This window comes from Drosophila gunungcola, assembly GCF_025200985.1.
Source record: "Drosophila gunungcola strain Sukarami chromosome 2R unlocalized genomic scaffold, Dgunungcola_SK_2 000020F, whole genome shotgun sequence".
Classification (NCBI taxonomy): domain Eukaryota; kingdom Metazoa; phylum Arthropoda; class Insecta; order Diptera; family Drosophilidae; genus Drosophila; species Drosophila gunungcola.
In genome coordinates, this window is record NW_026453174.1 from 61366 (window position 1) to 81299 (window position 19934).

At 41.7% G+C, this 19934-nt stretch overlaps 1 protein-coding gene across 1 annotated transcript in view; it reads left to right on the top strand.

Moving 5' to 3' along the window:
• The first annotated feature begins 1451 nt into the window (after positions 1-1451).
• Positions 1452-19934, top strand: part of LOC128256542 (plectin) — a 38884-nt gene continuing 20401 nt past the window's right edge. The window contains 7 exon segments of the mRNA XM_052986974.1: positions 1452-1545; positions 2699-3170; positions 6000-6346; positions 7854-7970; positions 8214-8647; positions 9071-9317; positions 9385-9440. Of these exon segments, the coding sequence (XP_052842934.1) occupies positions 6211-6346; positions 7854-7970; positions 8214-8647; positions 9071-9317; positions 9385-9440 (990 nt within the window). The 5' untranslated portion in view covers positions 1452-1545; positions 2699-3170; positions 6000-6210.

A 19934-nucleotide genomic window follows, 5' to 3' on the forward strand; every position in this document is an offset into this window, starting at 1 on the left:
AGATTTTTAGAGGATTAAGCCACGAATCTTTAGAGACATACCACTTTGGCATCAGATGCCTGAGAGAAAAGTTATAGATTTAAAACGGCAGGTTTTTGGTCACTTTTCTGCACAGACCATTTTTTTGGAGATTTAGAAAGGGGTTACATCATGAAATTTGCAAAAAATCGGCCCGAAATTACAAACCAAAATTATATCGTGAAAATAACATTTCAATATTTTCAAATAAAATTATAATGCATATCCTTAGAGGCTTAAGCCACGAATCTTTAGAGATACACCACTTTGGCATCAGATGCCTGAGAGAAAAGTTTTGGATTTAAAACGGCAGGTTTTTGGTCACTTTTCTGCACAGACCATTTTTTCGGAGATTTAGAAAGGGGTTACATCATGAAATTTGCAAAATTCGGCCCGAAATTACAAACCAAGTTTTAAACGCAGATTTTTAGAGAACTAAGCCAGAAGACTTTTAAGATATACCACTTCGAAATTGGATGCTTGAAGGGAATGTTATGGACTTAGAACTATAGGCTTTTGGTCACATTTTTGTAGCTTATGATTAGTTAGCCAATGCCCTAAGTTAGCAAAGGTTTAACCTTTTCTACTGTTTCTTTAATTGCATTCAACATTTGGATCAAGCTTTTTCAGGATTTTTCCATTTGGCTGATCAAAAGCAATAAAAATGGTTGATAAATGTTTAAATTTTGCTGTGATAACATGAGAACATATTTTAAGTATTGTATTTTATTATTTGTGCAAAATTAGATAAAATTATAAAATGTTCAGGTTTAAGTGCTTGAGTTAAGATAATCTTAATATGAATTCAGTTTTGTCACTGCATTCTTGCAAGAGTTTGTTTACTATAAATAATTTGTAAAAAATAAATAGCTCTTATAAAATTATATTGTAGAATTTACTATACCTATTCACCATACCTTTTAAAGCATTTTTAAGTACACTAAGCCAAGTATACTACAGTATTTAAAATATACGTAAATAAAACTCAGCTTTCAAATGCAATCAATACAATCTACTGAAAAGCAGAAAGTTATAAAAAACAAAAACTTTTTGACTAGTTATAGTTTTCTAGTTTTGTTTAATATAGCCTACCTATATGGGCGGTTCAAAAAGTTGGCGCGCAGCATTGCCAACGCAAAATTCGGAGCAGCACGTAAGACCCAGTTTCGAGTAGCGTGTAACGCAATGCGCTGGCTTCATATTTTGGTATTGGAATTCCGGAATCCATTAGGCTGACAGCTCGCAGCGACTCGAAATGCCAGCACTTGCCAAAGTGCGCGAGCGCCGAAAGGAAAATTCATTGATTGCAATCACGCGCTCACCCGCTCGCTCTCACTACTAGCACTTTTTAGGAATGGAAGAGTCGGAAAACTCGGAAAAGTCGGAAAACTCACCACTAGCCAACGAATCGGCGACTATATTAGCGACTGGCTCGCACGAGCGGCGCTCAGTTCTTTGAGGGTAGTTAGTTGGACAACGGCGTTGCCGAAAACGGGCCACCTCAGCTGCCGCACAATACATTTTTGGGTTAGGAACATACACACACTTACACACGGACACGAATACCAATACACTCTTGCATGCCCACACATTCACACACTCACACTCGCGCAGTATATGTATCTGGCTGAGAAATGTATAAGGCCAAGAAAAATCCAACTTAATTGCATTCGCAGCGGAGAAAAGTGAACAAACAGCGCGAGAAAATTCCATTGACTGGCAAAAGTGCTTCGATTAAATACATAAGTTCCCCATTAAAGTGTGTGTATCACTGTGCCTGTGTGTGTGCGAGTGTGTGAGTGTGCGTGAGTGGCAGCAATAGCGCTAGAGGCTGCTCCCTGGATACAGAAAAGTGATTTCCTGCAAAAAGTGCAAAAAAAAGCGAGCTAAAACCAAAGCGAGCGGGGCAAAAAGCCGCCTACAGCCCTGCAAATTCGTGTGACAAGCTCAAGAAACCATTAAAGATATACCCTATACATATATATATTCGTGTGTGTGTGAATATACGTATATACATATATAATACATGTACGAACACACACTGTCAATCAAACGGAGTAATCTGCCCCACTAAACGCTGCCTATCGATTGGGGCAAAAAGCTGAAAAATTATTATAAATTGCTTCAACCTACATATAAGCCATGCGAGTTATACACACACACTCGCACACCCACACAGGCACACCACATATACACACACACACACACACACGCATACGCCTACAAAGAGACATTAAGTTTGAAAAGCTATAAGCTGTATAACAGAGCCTAGAGCCGAGCGAATGAAGTGGCAGAAGGTGGAGGGGTGCCAGCATAATGTTGAGCCACCCAAAACACCCAAAACCACCCACTCAGCTCCACCCCCTCACCCCCTTTCGTTACGTCGAACCTTACGTTGTTCGTGAGGGTAACTCGTGCGTAGAACACTCTCCACTCCATTTTGCGGAGCACTCTTCAACTCCCTACCTCTCTGTGTCGCTGTGTGTGTGCGGGACTTTGTGTGTGTTGTGTGCCTCGAATGTGTGTCAGCGGGAGCGAGTGTAAAAAAATATCCTCGTTGGGCACGAAGCCACCAAAACCACTTGAAATACAACATAAAAAAAAAATAAAAACCTTTGTGAATGAAGACTTTAATTAGTTTAGCTAGAAACTCACGCGGTTTAATTATCCTCCCACACAGCCATGTACATAAAACAAAAACCCGTTTAAGTCATACACAAAATGCAATTAGCCAGCGAGCGCACGCCACAAAAGTCAACAAACTAACTAAGCCAGTGTCATCAACTAAATTAGTGCAAGCAGCTAGCCGACCGGAACCGGAAATGCCCATTGAGCCGCCTGACAACAACGACAACGACAAACACCAACACGAACGCAATCACAAGCGCAATCACAAGCCCAACTGCTGCATTGGCAACGTCCATAAAGCCGAGCAACAAATCGCCCACACACACATGTAGTTGCAGCGCGAGTGCGTCAGTGTGTGCGGGCTTTGAAAACCGGAAGCGGAAGTCGAGGCGGAGGATCGGAAGAAGAAGAAGGAGGAGCAGGAGCAAGAGGAGCAGCGGAAGGAGCAGATAGATTAGACAGTTTTCATTCGCCCGCAGTTCGTTAAGGAAAATCATTCAAAATTCATCGCCTAAGCAAAGCGGGTGAGCTATTTAACTATATTACGTATACGTAAACGACACCCACACCAATATATGTACACATCCAGAGACACAAAAACACAGACACACACAAAAAAAGAACTTCAATTTGTGATGTGAATCGTAAGCGGTATTGATTTCTGATTTGTGCGTATGCCTTGTGTAACAGGAGCTCCCATAATTTAACCGTAATCAGTTATGAGTAATCAGTTTTTCCTTCTTTTTCCTATGCCTGACTCTGTTCTCTCTTTTACTCGTACTCTTACCTTTATCTCCCGTTCCGTATCTGTTGTATCTTCTTTTCTTCCTCTTTTATGGCCTGGACCATATATATTTTATGATCCCCGTTTGCCTAGACTTAGTTGGAGTCCTAGAACGTGTAGCCAAGTAACTTAGTTTAGCGAGTAAATGTAGTCTAATTTCCATGCATTACCCATACGCCCCGTTCGATCAATCAATCATTCAGAGATTGGCAAGCAATTTGGAAACTTATAATTAGATCTGTGGCTGGGTTTTTTTGTGGGGCAGGCTCAACGCAGCTTGAATGCCCATGCTCGCATGATTTGTTATTTTTTATTTTTTGGTTCTTTTTATTGGGGTGTGCCAGTATGTTTTACCTTGCGTGTCAATGCTGCGGTGTTTGCCTTTATTATTTATTTATTTCGATTGTTATTTGAGTTGCCTGCTCTAATTTTAGATCAGTCGAATAACTTTTATTGATTTCAAATTTTAGCCTTATTTTACATGTGCCCAATGAGTAATAGTGTGTGTGAGTGTGTGTATGTGCGGGCAAAGAAAACGCCGCCAATCCATACATTGTGGCAGTGGTAACAACAAAATACGGCAAAATATTTTACGATGACGCTATTGTTGTGAGCGAAAGAAAGAGAGAGGAAGTAAAAGAGAGGAGAGAGAAAGCGGAATGGGAAGTGCTATGGTGAGATGAACCGCAATTGCGCACTACCCACAGTGTGGTGAGTTCTCTCTCCGGCTTTTCTCTCCCTGGACGCCTCTCTCTCGTTTTTTCGGGGCTATTCAACATGTTTGTTTTGGGGTGGAGGCCCTCGGAGCAGATAGCTTGATAAGATGGCCCCTGGCCATCCGTCCGAAGTCCACAGTCCGGACAACAATTCCAGTTTTAGCTCCAGGTCCCTTAAGTATGCAGCTCAAAGTGCAATCTGTCGCCTTGCTACAAACTACATATTCACGTTGCATATATATAGATTCCATATATATATGTTTGCCCAGCAAAGTGCTGCGCCTGGGGCTCCCTAATGGCATGGCGATGTAATCGAATCTGGGCCTGATATTTTATGGCCTGTCTGCCATATCCTGACCTCATCTGCTGGCGCTTCCTCCATCTTTTCTTGTCGCCATTCTCTGGCACACACACTTCACTAAAACACACAGCGTAAGAGGAACAGAAACAGGAACAGGATCAGGCGGAGACTTCCTCTTTGGTGGCTGTGAATGGGCTTCCGGCTTGCTGATTCGTTTAGCTTTCACTTTGAGCCGCTGCAGCTGTCGCACTGCCCGTACTGCAGTCGTTCATATCCGCACTCTTGGCCCATCCACGGCATCCAAAGCATCCAGATTCCGCATTGTTTATGCGGGCGGTTTTATTGCAATTTGCTATTCATGACACTCACAGCTGAATTTCAAATCAGTTAATTGTAAGAAAAATTAAGCAAAATCGTTTAGATGTTGGATAACCCGTTATAAAATCAATTCATTAATTCCTGATTGCAAATCTAAACATTTTAATTTTAGAATCAGAATCTAGGTATTCAATTTGATCTTGGGTTCGAAAAAATATAAATTTGTTTATTTTTTATATATTCTACTTAAGTTCTAAGAATGTCCGAAAACCTTTGTAAAGAGATTTTGATTAAGAAAATTATAAAAATTTAGTAATTTTTGTCTACAAAAAAGTTTAGAATACATTATGTCAGTGAAAAACCATAAATAACTTTCCTTCTTTATAGGCAATATTCTGTTAACCATCGTGGAATTTCAATTCATAACAGAAAGAACTTATGGGAAAGAAATTAAATGGATTATTAAAAATAAAAAATAGGTTAAAATATTACAAAAATATTAGAAAGTACTAATGAAAAATCCAAAAGTATTTGTTAGTCTCCAGAGCGTACCATAGCCTTACAAATGTATTAAAAAGTGTATCCAGCAAAGCTGCTAAGGCCTCCTTTCCCTCCATTCAATCACGCTTGAAATAATACCATTTTTAACAACAATTTGCAATGTCCAAATGATTAGACAGGCCAAGATCAATGTAAGACATACCGCATAAACTCCGCCTGCCAGTTTTTGTGGGAGACTTTCTTTCAACCGAGAAGCAACCGCTCAAGTGGCAATTTGCATGCGATTTGTTGCCGTCTCCATGGAACCAAAGAACACACATTTGCATAGAGCCGCCATAATGCAATGCTCGGCGAGATGTGTTCGCTTCACAGCAGCCATCCCCCCTTTTTTTTGAGTCCTTTTGAGTCTGTTTATGGTATTTGTTTATGCGCTTATGGCCCGGTAGTGAGACAGCTCCTGACTGAGATTTAGGTAAAAAGGTTAAGGATATGCAAGTTGAGCTAGAGCCAATTTAAATGCAAAGAAGGAAGCCGCTGAAGAGCGGCACGTTTGGGTTGGCGAAAGCCTTGGCTTTCAGTGTGCACCGGGGCGTATGCGTAATGTATTATATTGCTTATCACGAGAGAGCGAGAGAGAGCATCTCGATTGTGTGCCATTGTGGCATTGTACCATTGTGCCATTGTACTATTGTGTGTATGTTTTTCGTTCTGTTCTCACTTCTTCCACTTGCAGATGCCGCACAAGAGAGAGAGAGAGAGAGAGTCGCGAATAGATCAATCAATTAATCAATCAAAACCGAGCATATCAACCGAGAGGCCAATACAACATCCAGAGAACCGAAATCAAAGTTCAACGTTGCATTTAAAGTGTCCGGTGGCCGAACTTCCACTTGCACTTGCACTCCGTGATTGTGTGATTGCATGCCGCGGATGAGCCGCGGATTATGTCACGTGACGAATATAATCCAGTAACTAGCTCTGGTGTGCGCAGTCCGGGTCGCGTGCGGCGTCTCCAGGAATTGCCGACGGTCGATCGATCCCCATCCCGGGACTACGGCGCTCCACGCGGAAGTCCTTTAGGTGAATGACCACTCCACTCCAACCCGACCAACGAATCTCTGGACCTAGTCCAAGCAAACCGAGCACAAACGTAGTCCTGCACTTGGCCAGTATCGTGTTTGTGCGAGAGCTATATATTTTCCTCCATTTCGATCAATTGGCTATGCTTTAACCGATCTAGAACCGATCTACTAACAGACGTCATTCCAAATTCCGTCAAATTCATTAACGCAAAATTAACGCTTCTGTTCTGAGATTTGTACTATGTATATACCGCTCGCTAGCTCTCTACTTGTTAACCGCCATATATAACTATTTTCATTTTCGTACTATTTGTAGTCGACTCAACTAATGCAATTTCTAACTAAAGTCTATTATTTCTGTCTAACATCACACGCATGCGCATGGTACATAAATTTGATTTCATTTCATTTCACTTGATTCGATTTTCATTTATTTCGTATTTCGTTTCGCTTCACTCATCCTGCGAATCTCTACCGATTTTCATTTCAATTAACCCACACACAAACGGCACTCGACACTCCAACACTCAAACACTCGAACACTCGACCACTGGAACACATGCAAATTGAATTCCATGTGGGGGATTGAATGAACGCTGTTGCAGCTGCCGGGAAATTGCATTAGAACCGGGAACCGGGAAAAACAGGACTGGGAAATGGCCCACAGCTGAGCCATTGATGCAAAGAAAACCGCTGCGGAAAAGTGAAAAAGTGGAAAAGTGCACCTTGAAACTATCACTGAAAACTTTGCCCGGGGCCGTGCGCTGACATCAAAGCCTCAAACTGGATTACAATTATGGTTAGCTAAACTGTTTTGCACTTGAACGGGGTCAGCACTTGATTACTCCAGCTAATTAGCATTTGGCCGCCATTCAGGGGGCTGAAATAAACCATTTATGAGTTAAGCACTGAACACCAAACACTGACGAACAAGGACGTTGGCGGAACCACAAATTTAGTTTCGTGCTCTTGACGTGCAAAATGATTTCGTGCCGGGCAAAACTTAGTTTATGGCCCTCGAAGGTGGGCTGAAATACGAGCCAGCAGCCAGAAGCCAGGACACACAAAGTAGCTGGTTTACGAGTGGGTGGTTGCAAGTTGTGGGAGGGAAAAGCAAAGCCAGAACACGACAAACACTTTTACCCAGCCTTCGTTTGTTGACTCTTCCTTTATTTTCCTTTCTTCATCTTTTTTTTTTATAATTTACCTGCGTTCCTTGCCACTAACCTAACCTAACAAAAAAAAAAAAAACAGAATTAAGAAAAAACGATGAAAATGAGGCTGAGAATCCACTGCACTAGTTGCCACCTAGAAAAAAAAACACTATGTATACTATTTTTTTTTTTTTTTGGTTGCGTTCTGTTTGTTCTGGTGGCCGGAAGAGGAGCCGAAACGAAAACACGAAACAACCACCTGAACCACCACCAGAGATAAAACCACCACCCGTCCGTTCCGTCATCCTCATTTGGTCATCCTCATGAATTCTGTGTGTGTGTGAATTTCAGCAATGGGCAGTCCATACTACCGCGACATGGATGAGCCAACAAGTCCGGCCGGAGCGGGACACCATCGCAGCCGGAGCGCCAGCAGACCACCGATGGCCCATGCCATGGACTATCCAAGTAATGACCGTCTAAGCCTTCTCTAAAAGGGGTCAATCTGGTCTTGTTTAACGAATAGTCATATTTATGAATTAAAGCTCTCAATGTTTAGATAAAGTTTATCTTTAACACAAGGCTTTCAACCAAGATAACAGATTAAATTGACCTCTTGATCTATAAACTTGATCTTAAATCTAATTTATTCCACTGCAAACCCTTTGAAACAATTTTTAACTAACGATTTTACTTAATAACCCCTCTTAGGAACCCGCTACCAATCTCTGGATCGCGGTGGACTCGTGGATCCCCACGACCGCGAGTTCATACCCATTCGGGAGCCCCGCGATCGCTCCCGTGACAGATCCCTCGAGCGGGGACTGTACCTAGAGGACGAGCTGTACGGCAGATCGGCGCGCCAGAGCCCCAGTGCCATGGGTGGCTATAATACGGGCATGGGCCCCACTTCGGATCGAGCTTATTTGGGCGACCTGCAGCACCAGAACACCGACCTGCAGCGGGAGCTGGGCAACCTCAAAAGGGAGCTGGAGCTGACCAACCAGAAGCTGGGCAGCTCGATGCACAGCATCAAGACCTTCTGGTCGCCGGAGCTCAAGAAGGAGCGGGCCCTGCGGAAGGAGGAGAGCGCCAAGTACAGTCTGATCAATGATCAGTTGAAGTTGCTCAGCACGGAGAATCAGGTGAGTGCGGACTTAACAGCAGGAGTAAATTTGGATAATAGTTAATTCTCAGAAAACGGGTATATATGAAGCAGGAATGGGAAAAATAGGCCTGGGCTTGTCTTATAAAATACAAAAAGTTGACTTACAAAGTTTTCTTGTGGATACTTTTCCATGATTGGGTTAAATGGTCCTATTCGTAAACAACTAATCAACTAATCATTTAATTCCTCTAATTACTTCAAAAATCCATACAAGTTGCCCTGACTTAAAGAAGCATTATATTTAAAAAATTATGAAAAAAATTTATGAAGTTGATTTATAAATGTAGTCTTTAGAGCTTAAGATGAATTATTAGGCCAAAAATAACTTAGAGCTCATTTAAAATACAAGCTATGGTCATCATTTCTTTTTGTGAATCTAATCAAATAATGTACCCCACAGAAACAAGCCATGTTGGTGCGCCAGCTGGAAGAGGAGCTGCGTCTGCGGATGCGGCAGCCCAACCTGGAGATGCAGCAGCAGATGGAGGCGATCTATGCGGAGAACGACCATCTGCAGCGGGAGATCAGCATTCTGCGCGAGACGATCAAGGATCTCGAGTGTCGGGTGGAGACGCAGAAGCAAACGCTGATTGCCCGCGACGAGAGTATCAAGAAGCTGTTGGAAATGCTCCAGGCCAAGGGAATGGGTGAGTCTTTTTTTGATTGGGTGAAAAAAGAGAGTTTTAACTGAGAAAGATATTTAACCATTTCCAGGCAAAGAGGAGGAGCGTCAGATGTTCCAGCAAATGCAGGCCATGGCCCAAAAACAGGTAAGACCCGATCAGATTCAGATACTTTGGAGCCCTTTGCCAATTCCCAACTGGAAAAGGGACGAGGTCGCGACTCGCTAGTCCCTGTCTCGAGTCCCTATCTCCGCCATCTCGCTGCCTACCTCTGTATATCTCTGTCAATCTATCTCTCTCTTATTTTCTTTCGTTCGGCAAACAATGCTCTAGAGAATGATTTCGTACACGGGCAGCGGGGGAGAGTGGGACAATTTTCCCTTTCTCCCCCCGCCTGCCCTTTCTCTCTGAACACGAAAAATAAAAACACACACTTTTTATGCATCTTGAGTTCGAAAACATTTGATGCAACATCAGAACTTGAACAAGTTTTATTTAACCCAACACACACGCAGACACAAAGCCTTATATACTCAATATATATACCCACAAACACACACTCACATATAACCTATATATACTTACCGCTTTATAACTGTTACAATCTAGTAAAAAAAAAACAGAAATGTAGATCCTAGAAAATGTTCGCTTTTATGCCAACTAAAGTTTGAGTTGTTCGTAGTGTTTTCACACATGTTTTCCACTGTTGATTTTTCATTTCCCACATTGACACACACATGTACATACACATACACACACGCACACAAAGCCAAAGCCAAAGCCTGACACGTTTCATTCAGTTTGCTACATGTTTTGCATATTTTTTACTGTTTTGTTCTTGTTGCCGTTGTCGCTTAATTAATTTGCAACTTTGTGCCGACGAGAATGAGGACAGTGGAGGCAGTCAACATCAATGAACGTCGTTCGAATTAACATTAAGTGCAGTGAACTACCCATACATATGCCCGGAACACACCTACACATTCACACAGTTGCCTACACCCACGCACACTCAGACAGCAGCTTAGTCATTTCATTGTTCGCCACCCAATAAAATCTCGATTTTGTTGCACACTTTTCGGCGCCACAATGGAGGCATCTTCGCTTGGCCCATTTATGTATGCAACAGTAATGCATTGCCAGCTCCTGGAAAAGTGCATTTCCATTTCCACGCCCCTCCATTGTTGCAATCCATTATTTATCGAAGGGCAGGGTAGTGCTCCCCCGGGAAATCAATCTGAAACAAAGTCTGGAGTTACTGCAACTGCAGCTTAACTTTTCACCCACCGACTTCCCCAAGGACATGCCAAACAACCAACTGCTTATTACTGATCCAAACTCTTACGCCCACCCCTCTAATTACATGTTTGCCCCAGCTAAACCCCCACACAGCCACACACACACATGGCGTATGCGTAATATTAAGCGAAAACAGAACAAAAGGCAGCCAAGCACAAACACAGAAAATATATGAAGCGGTGGCAAAGGAAAACCCAGAAAGGGGAGGCAAATGGTAAAAAGCATTTCCAGAGCATGGTCAGACAGTTGGTCACATTCCCAGTGGGCAGCATAAATAACCTTGATGCAGAAACAAAATCTATTTAAGGACAACAGACGCTGGCCGGAGAAAAGGCCAAAGGGAATACCGTGTACAAATGGGAAAATATTGTGATTATACCATTGGCTTTCGGCATAAATGCTTTTGTGGGAAATGCAACTTAAGTTCTTTTGTGGAATTTAATCTGAATTTGTAGATCTTTCTGTAGTAATGGAAAATGGGAACTCAACAGCCAGCAAAAAGTCAAAAGTCAGTCTGTCTATTGAGATGTGCATATTTTCTATGTGCCTTCTTGTGAATGGCCATAAAAAATGACAGATATTAGCCAAGAATGGCCACTATCCTTGACTAAAATTCAAACTTCATATTTTATCTCTGCACTGCATTCAGACCCCGTGGCGTTAAAACCATTTGCATAAGCTCAACATCCTTTTTCGTGCCGCCATTTCGATGGATTTCAATGCACATAAAGTATTCAAAAGGCGTTTTTTTTCCTCATTTTTGGCTCAGCGCCCACTGGCATTTTTCGGGAATCGCATTTCATTTCTGCGTAATGCCTTTTACACTTTTTTTTTAGCGGTCGGGGGTCTTGGGCAGATTATATTGTACCAATTGAATGGAACGCTGAACAACAACTGACCTAACGGGCGATTGGTGAGGCTCGAAATTAATTTGTCACTGATAAAGCAAACAAATGGTCGGAGGAAATGCGGCATAGTTACACGGCCTGGACAGCAGTAATTAAAAAGTCAGCCCACAAAACCGGACTAAAGAAAAATAAAACCCGCCCACCACATGCCCATATACAAAAGAAAACGAATTTCGCCTTGCTTTTTTTTATTTTCCCCCTTTATTTTTTTGTGCCCGGCGAGCAATTAAAAGTTGTTGCGTATACGCCGCGTTAACAGGGCCGGAAAAGAGAGCAATCGGCTGGCGCAGTTCTTTCGAGGTCACTGCGTTGTACATTTCCTATTTTCGGTGCAGATTCTATTTATTGCAAACTGCAGTTGCCAGCCTATGCCACCCCCCTTTTGGGGCGAAAAACTTTCAATAATTCATCTTGTTTAGCAGTTGGCCCAAGTTGAGCCGCATTGAATCGACTTTTCCCTCTTTTATTCCTCTTTTTTTTTGCTGCCCCGACTTTTGGCACTCTTATATAAGCCAGAGGCCCTGGGCACGCATGTATCTCTCGGTTTGGAATATGCGAATATTCTTTTACGAGAGTCCTCCTGCTTTTATTGTCTACTTCTTATGGCCATTTAACCGACGCCACTTTGTCTGCTTGATGCTCAAACTTTCGGCTTACATTTTGCCCCCAACCCAAACCCAAACCCAAACTCAAGCCCAGACCCAAGCACTCTCAAATGCTTACACATATAATATGTACACAAATCTAACAAACTTATGCGATGCTCAACCTTCTCACTTCTGAACCCAACAACAACAACAACAACAACGACGACGCCGACGAAAACAACAACGAGACAGCTTGATTTGGAGCGTGAAATCAAGAAATACGCTCAGGAGGAGCAGGGGGTAAGGGTGAGTGTGTGTTTGCTACTCGTAAAAACAAAATAGAAAAAAAGTACGCACCAAAAAAAAACACGACTCAGAGCTAAAGACCTCCGTAGGGGCAATCCAACCCGTCTTGACCCCCGACAGCCGATGACCAAAGCCTTAGTATGCTGCTCAGTATGCCAGACCACACAAATCCATATTCAAATTTTCATGTTGCTTGGCTCACCCTCACGCGGATCTATACCATCTCCTGTCCCGCCCTCCTCTTTCTTCCCTCAGCAACGCCCTGGCAATTAAAAACTATGCAAAACGATGCCAATGGCTGAATTTTAATTAGCAGACTAAGCCAGGCACGAAAGGGGTAAGCGATGGGATCTAGATGTATTACGGGGATTGCCACATGCCGAATCAGGAGCGGACTCAAGTGCGTTGGGGCAGAACTCAAGAAGGGGATCTCAAATAAGGCAATCCTGCGAAGGGTTCACAAAAAAAAGACAGGAAACAAGAAGGGTACTGCTTCGAAAACCACAAATTTAAAGGTAATAAGAAAAAGGGAAAGAAACATATTTAAAATTAAAATGCTTTCCAGTTTTGTATTAAATGTATTACCTTTAAAGTACTTTACAAATTAAAAATGTTGATTATAATAATAATAAAACTAATGAAATTGGTTTAAGGTCAAACTCACATCGAAATATAGATAGCCTCTATGCCACATATAGAACCTCTACATGCACCCAAAAAAATAGGTAAAAAAAAGCATAAATCTGACTATAATATAGGTAAAGATTAATCATTCCTTGCAAAAGCAGCAAAAATGGTGCCATATCGTAAATTTAAAAGCTAAGAACACAGGGCTTTAATCATGACTGAAACAACATAAAATACTGCCAGGCTCTATATTAAATTTCGCCAGCAACGCCAACCGATTGCGGCAGGCATTTCACTCGCAGGTCACTAAATGAAACTCACACGACACCCCCCCGCACATAAAGTTCCCGGCCAAAGAGCCAGCCCTGTGTCCTATGCATACGCATAAATAATAATGGGCATGGAGCACGGCAAGCATGGGGGCTGCGACGGGTTAAGGGAAAAGGAAGAGGGTACTGGGTAGAGGGTGCTGCTTACTGCTTACTGGTTACTGGTACTGGCAACTCGTTATGGCTGCCAGTGGGCCTCGCTCAACGCTTGATATATTATGCTGCTGCTGGCTTGCACAGCTCTTTGTTTTGCGGGGGTGGCATAAAATAATTACGCGGCCTACCGCAAAATTCATTTTGCCAGTGTTTGCGAAAAAAAATAAAGAAAAAGTAAAGCCCTGCAAAGTTAAGTGTGTTGACCAGATACAAATGCGTTTAAAACGACATGTACCTGGGGGCGTTTTCACTTCGACTAATCGATTGGCCCGGCGAACAGGAATTCAATTTGAAACGGCATATCCGAAAACAAATGACTGCCTAATGAGTTGCCCACTTAGCATAATAATTGAATGGAAGCTGCCTTAATATGCAAAGTGTTGCCTACTTTTGCGGGCCAGTTGGCCCGGAATTCCATTTGTTGGGGGGCTCGCGATAGGCGGCCTATCCGGAAGGGGGCGGGGCAGGAAAGGGATGGCAAGGAGAGAAAGGAGGGCGGTTGGACCACCCGCAAGTCAGCTGCTCGAGAAGTGCAATCCCATCATGTGCATGCGCAGGTCATCAGTTGCAGGAAAAGCCGTTTCGACCAGCCGCAGCCAGTGCAGGGTTAAGCTTGCAGCGAGTAGCTGTGAAACGAGTTCGCCCACTCCCTCCCACTTCCACCCACTTCCCCCACCCTACGGCCCTTTGGCAAGCAATCAATATTGCCGCCAGCTTTTGAGCGTAAATGAACGTAAAAGCTCTCGCCTGACTTGCAAAGCTTTTCTTGTGGCACAGACCACATGACTGGACCTGTGAGCGCAATTAGGGATTAAGGCTCAATCGGGACGAGTGCCGAAAACGAGAGCCGAGACCCGAAAGCTAAGGGGATGAGTGCTTTAGCATAGTGCCGAAAGCCAAAGAACTAGGAGCTATAGCACTAAGCATCATTAATTATGACTAACCAAAGTATAGAAAGATGAGAGAGCAAGTTATCTAGTGACGAAGGCCAAGTAGTCAATGACCGAATGTTGGTAGTAACAAAACATAGCCAATAGAAACAGCCATAATATAGTATCAAATAGTTACATCTGAGTAAAGGTCTCTTCACTTAGTCTGACTTCTTATCTGACCTGTAATTTTATTTATATCTTTTTTTGCTTGATTGGATATAATGTCAATCAAAACTGCTAAAGTGCCATATTATTTGAAGATTTGGAATGTACAAAAAAAACAAAAACTCAGCTGAGTAATCAGACGGTGCAAAACAAGCCTTTTTTAAGACTAGCTAAGAAAATAACTTATTCAAAACTCGAATAAGTAAATGGCGAATGCTATTGAGGTGTTAAAGGTCAGACAATATGTTTTTAGTGACGCATCGGAGATTGAACAATGACCTTTAAATAAATTAAGACGATATAATGTAGCTGCATAGAAACCAACTGAGCTGAAATTTATTTTTAAAGCCAAGAAACTGAGTGCCAGCAGCTGAAAAAGACATTCCAATATACGAAATCAGAATCCATGAATAAAAGTAAGCTATCCAAGAGCCGAAACACAATTGAGATTTAGTTGCCAATGAATGGGAACATAGTTTATCTGCAAAGCCGAAGGACTGAGTGTAAAAAGTTTAACCTTTTGCAGTGCCGAAAATTGAGTGACTTGGAGCCCAAACAACGAGCAACGAGTGAAAGCTGAGCTGCCGAGAGCCGAGTGGTCGAATGGCAACGGTGCGAATGAGCGATTTGCCATGCCTCGTGGTCGCAAAAGCTCCGCAGGCGCGAACAGTTGTACACGCAACGCTCCAGCCGACGAGCCGAGATACGGACCAAAAAAAAGACCTGAATCGAGCAGAGCGCGTCGCGAATCGCACTGAAGAAAGAAAGTTCTTGGCACAGGCAAATGGCAGAAAAATTTGTGTAGTGGGCAGCGAGCCAGAGCCAAGTGAATTTGGATTGTGCTAGGATACGAAAATCCAGCACGAACCCCAATATTCCATCCGTGTAGATTGGCGAAAGAAAATCCCATTCGTGGCGCGAACGCGTGTGCTGCGAAAAAAGAGAAGAAAAAAGCGAATATATAAATGAAAATTCCATTCCTTGACCGCAAAAGGATGTAGATAAAAAGGAATGTCGAGCATTTCATTATTGTGCCTTTACCTGTAAATATCAGTGTCTGTGTGCAAATAATAGCTTAAATCGAGAGTGCCAGTGCCATTTTTCAATCCCTGCATCCTCATCATTCAGCACCAGCTGAAGGAAAAGCAGCAGCAAAGCAGCAAAGCTGAAAAGCTGAAAAGCTGAAAACCAGAGCAGCAGTAACAGCATAAAATCAATAATTTTTGCTTAAGCAGCCGCAGCAGCCAAAAATAAAAAAGAATCTTTCGCAGCAAACATTAACTAGCAACAACAGAGGACAACGAGAAGAACAACAACAATTTCTTTTTATAGCCCGTCGTCCTGTCTGTGTGGCAGTGTGTTTGTGTGCGTGAGTGTGTGTATGTGAGAATGTGTGAGTTTGTGTGGTGGGCCAGAAGGTTACACTCACATTCACACTCACACCAACATTTGCATTAAGCAGACAGCGCTAAGAATCAGGAAGCAGCTGAAGCAGCAGAAAATACAAGTTTTCCCAGAACAGAACAACGACTGTAGTGGAAAAGTAAAAAGTAACGGGGAGGCAGTCTATTATTGTATTACAATAACACACACACACCTGCGCACAACAACTGCGGCCAGCTCAAATTACATAAATAGCAGCCAGGCAGCACTAAGCACTAAGCCCAAGTACAACGAACTGCAATTCTGCAATAAATACGGCAACTGCAATACTGCAACACTGCAACATTGCAATTGCAGCAACATTAGCTCTTAAAGACCCCAGCGAGAGACCCAGAAACCTATGGACAATGCCTATGTCTACTACAAGGTATTGTACACGTACCGCCCACCGGAAACAGTCACAATCACCCAACCAGTCAGCCAATCAGTCAGTCAGACAACTGCGGCAACTGAAATCCACGAATACCAACTGCGAATCATCCAGTCATCAAATCAGTCCAGCTCGAAATGTCATTACTCATCACAGCACACAAGAACAACCTTCAACTTCATTCAAAAGTCAATCAGCCAAAAGGCAACTCGCATAACAAACTAACCAAACCGACGAAATGCATCTAACCGAAATGTCTGTGGGTGGGAATTCCAAGGGTGGTCGTATGGTACAAAACGTGGGGGGTGTTAGTGTAAATCAAAACGATGGCTATCCTATCAATTGGGGCCGCTGCAATTGGCGCTGCAAGGCACCCAGACACCAAAAGCCATTTAAATGTCCTGTCAAGGCGTAACATGAACAACTTCAAAAGGGGGGTGAGGAGGGCAGTAAAGAATGGGCTGGAGGAAAACCAAGAAAAACCAAAGGGAGAGAGGGAAAGGCTGTAAAACGTTGCGTACAGAGAAAAATATGCCCTTTTTAAATTGGAAATTGCCTACGAATTTAGGAGAAATCAGAACAAAGAGAGAAAGACTATCAATAGATATTGTTTATTATCATTTTAAAACAAATAACTAAGCAGACCTACAAATATAAGATTTTTTATATAAATTTATCCAGTAGTTAATTGACTTGTTTTATGAAAGCTTCTTAGGAAGGCGTATATTTCACTTAGAAGGGAACCCAAATTTAAGCATGACAAAAACAGTTTTCTAATGCCTCAACTTTCGTTTTAATACTTAAAGTACCTAATTGTGTGATACAAGTAATTAGATATTACATTTGTTCTCAATTTTACGACGTAAACCAGTATAAATTTTTGTTTATTCTTGATTACAAAATAAATTTTGCAGTTGATTTAAATAATTTAAATATTTAAATATCTATGTTGGACTCAGCTATGTTGAAAAACAATAAAGTGCAATTGTGGATTTGCAGCTTTACATTTTTTTCCATGTGCAGCAACTGGCACGCAAAACAAACAAAACTGGTTAAACTTCTTCTGTTTAGCCTGTCGTTTTGTGGCCTCGAGTAGCAAATTAAATTTCACACATACAGTGGCACATATCAGCACACACCAACAGACTCTCAGGCTAACACACATAAAAAAGCACACACTAATGCGCCAATGCTGGCTAAAAAGGGCAAATCGCATTGCCTGCTTTTCTGCGTAATTAGTGAAATTCGGCAACAGGGCGAACTTGCAGAAAAGTGCAAGAAGCATAGACAGCACAGGCGCACATAACCTTAACACCCGTTCGCAGTGAACCCCTTTAGCCCCCTTTAGCCTTAACCCCCTTTTGGCATCCATGCTCATTAGCAGAAAAGCCTACAAAATTGAAAAAAAATGAGAAAATAGCGAACCGACAGGGATGCACTTCATAAATGTCACTTGAAATACATTTCCATCAGGCACGCGCGTGGTGAAAGGCGAAAGATGGGACGGCGACTGACAATGGGTTAAAGCAGGGTGGTGGTGTAGGTTGATGGTTAGTGGTTGGCAGACAGGACACAATAGGGAAGAGGACACTGTCTGGCCTTGCTCACAAGAACACAGGCACAAACGAAACAACAAGAAACAAAACGAAACGAAACGTGAACGTGATGATTTGTCATGATTAACGCAAGGGAAAGGGGATCGGCCATTGAAAACCGGGACTTCCCCCTCGACCACTTTAATGTTTTGCATTCCCTTTGTTTGTTCTGCGTGATGTGATGTGATGTGCTCACATGTCAATGTCGTGGGGGTACAGTCTCTCTCTCTCTCCCTCTCGCTTTACCTCTCGCTCTCTTTCTTCCCATATATCTCTCTTCCTCCTTCTCCCCCTCACTCCCCCTTAAGGAGTCATAAAAGTTGAAATTGTTTTCCCTCAGCTTTCTTTTCAGTTTGCAATACTCCGTTTATATGTTTGTTTTTTAATTTTATGATTTTTACTGGGCACGCAACAAACGAAAATAGCAACAAAATGGTTGAAAAGCCAGAAAATACACTCCGCTACATGTATTTGGCACTTAACACACTTCTACGAACACACTCAGACACACACACATACACCCTCCCACTCGGCTTTTGATTTGCATCTTACTTTGTCTTTGTTCTCTTTCCCTCCTTATCTCTCTCTCACTCTTGTTGCCCCTCTCTTTCTATTGTAATCCCACACAAACACACGTGACGTATACGTAACCTTGTAACCAAAATGTTGTTATTTCGGTCCGCCATTTCCATGTGTTTGTGTGTGTGCGCGTGGGTGAGCAAAAGTTCTTGGCATTATTTTAAGTGTTCTGCTCACCTGCGCTCTTATTTACTCTCTCTCTCTCTCTCTCTCTCTCTTTCTCTTGGCATTTTTCCCCAAATTTATATTAATCTTTGTTTTTACTTCAAGCTTTAAAATATATAAATGTGTGTTTTGTGTCTTAATGTTGTTTGTGTAATTGTTTAATTATAGTATATAGTCATATAGTTTTCTACACTCGCTTTTTGTACTTTAATTTTATTTAATGACCCCACACACATGCCCACACACTAACACAATGTTTGTTAAACTTTAAACTTAGCATTTTGAACGGAACGCTGATTTTTGAACTCCTTTTTCTTACTGTTCTTACATAATCAAAAAGTAATATATAACATTTAACCAACACACCAAAGAGCAAACCTTAGAAATCAACAAAAAAAATATATCAAAAATCAGAAAGCAAATTCCCAACTGAAATGATCAGATACGAATTAACAAACTATTAGTAAACTGTGATCTGTTTAGCATACAAGAATAATTCTTTTGTCATTTTATTGCCAAAAGATGCAGATGATTTTTTCACGAAACTTATCGATTGTAATGGCTCCAATTATTGGCTTTATAAATCAAAATCAAATCTACACAAAAACGTCTAAAACCATAGGCAAGCAGTCTTGAATAAAAAAAAACAAATCAAGCGACTCAATTAATGAATTCAAAATATATATTTGTTTCCAGAATTGATCTTTTTTAATTACATCTAAAAACATATATTTTGTTGTTGTTCTAAAAGCAATCACCAAAAAAAAAATAAAACAATAAAAAACAATTGAAGAAATGCAATAACAAATTTGAAAAAAATTTGTTTACCAAGAATCGAAAAACGTATGCAACTATTTACAATATGCTTTTGTAATATTTTCGCACGATACCAAAAAAAAAAAATAATAAAATATCAAAATAAATATAAATAACAAAAAAGACCAAAGGGAAAGCAATAACAAATTGATTAATACTTCGAGTAGACGGAAGAAAGGAAAGAAAAGAAGAAGAAAGCGAAAGCGAATCTTTCATATACTGACAACTCTTTGACGATAAAATGATAAAACAATTACGACGTGTATATATATCCACAATATGGCTAACAAACATATGAATATATACTCCTTCCTCTCTGTTTCTGTCTCTGTTTCTCCCACTCACTCTCTCATCCTCACTCTCC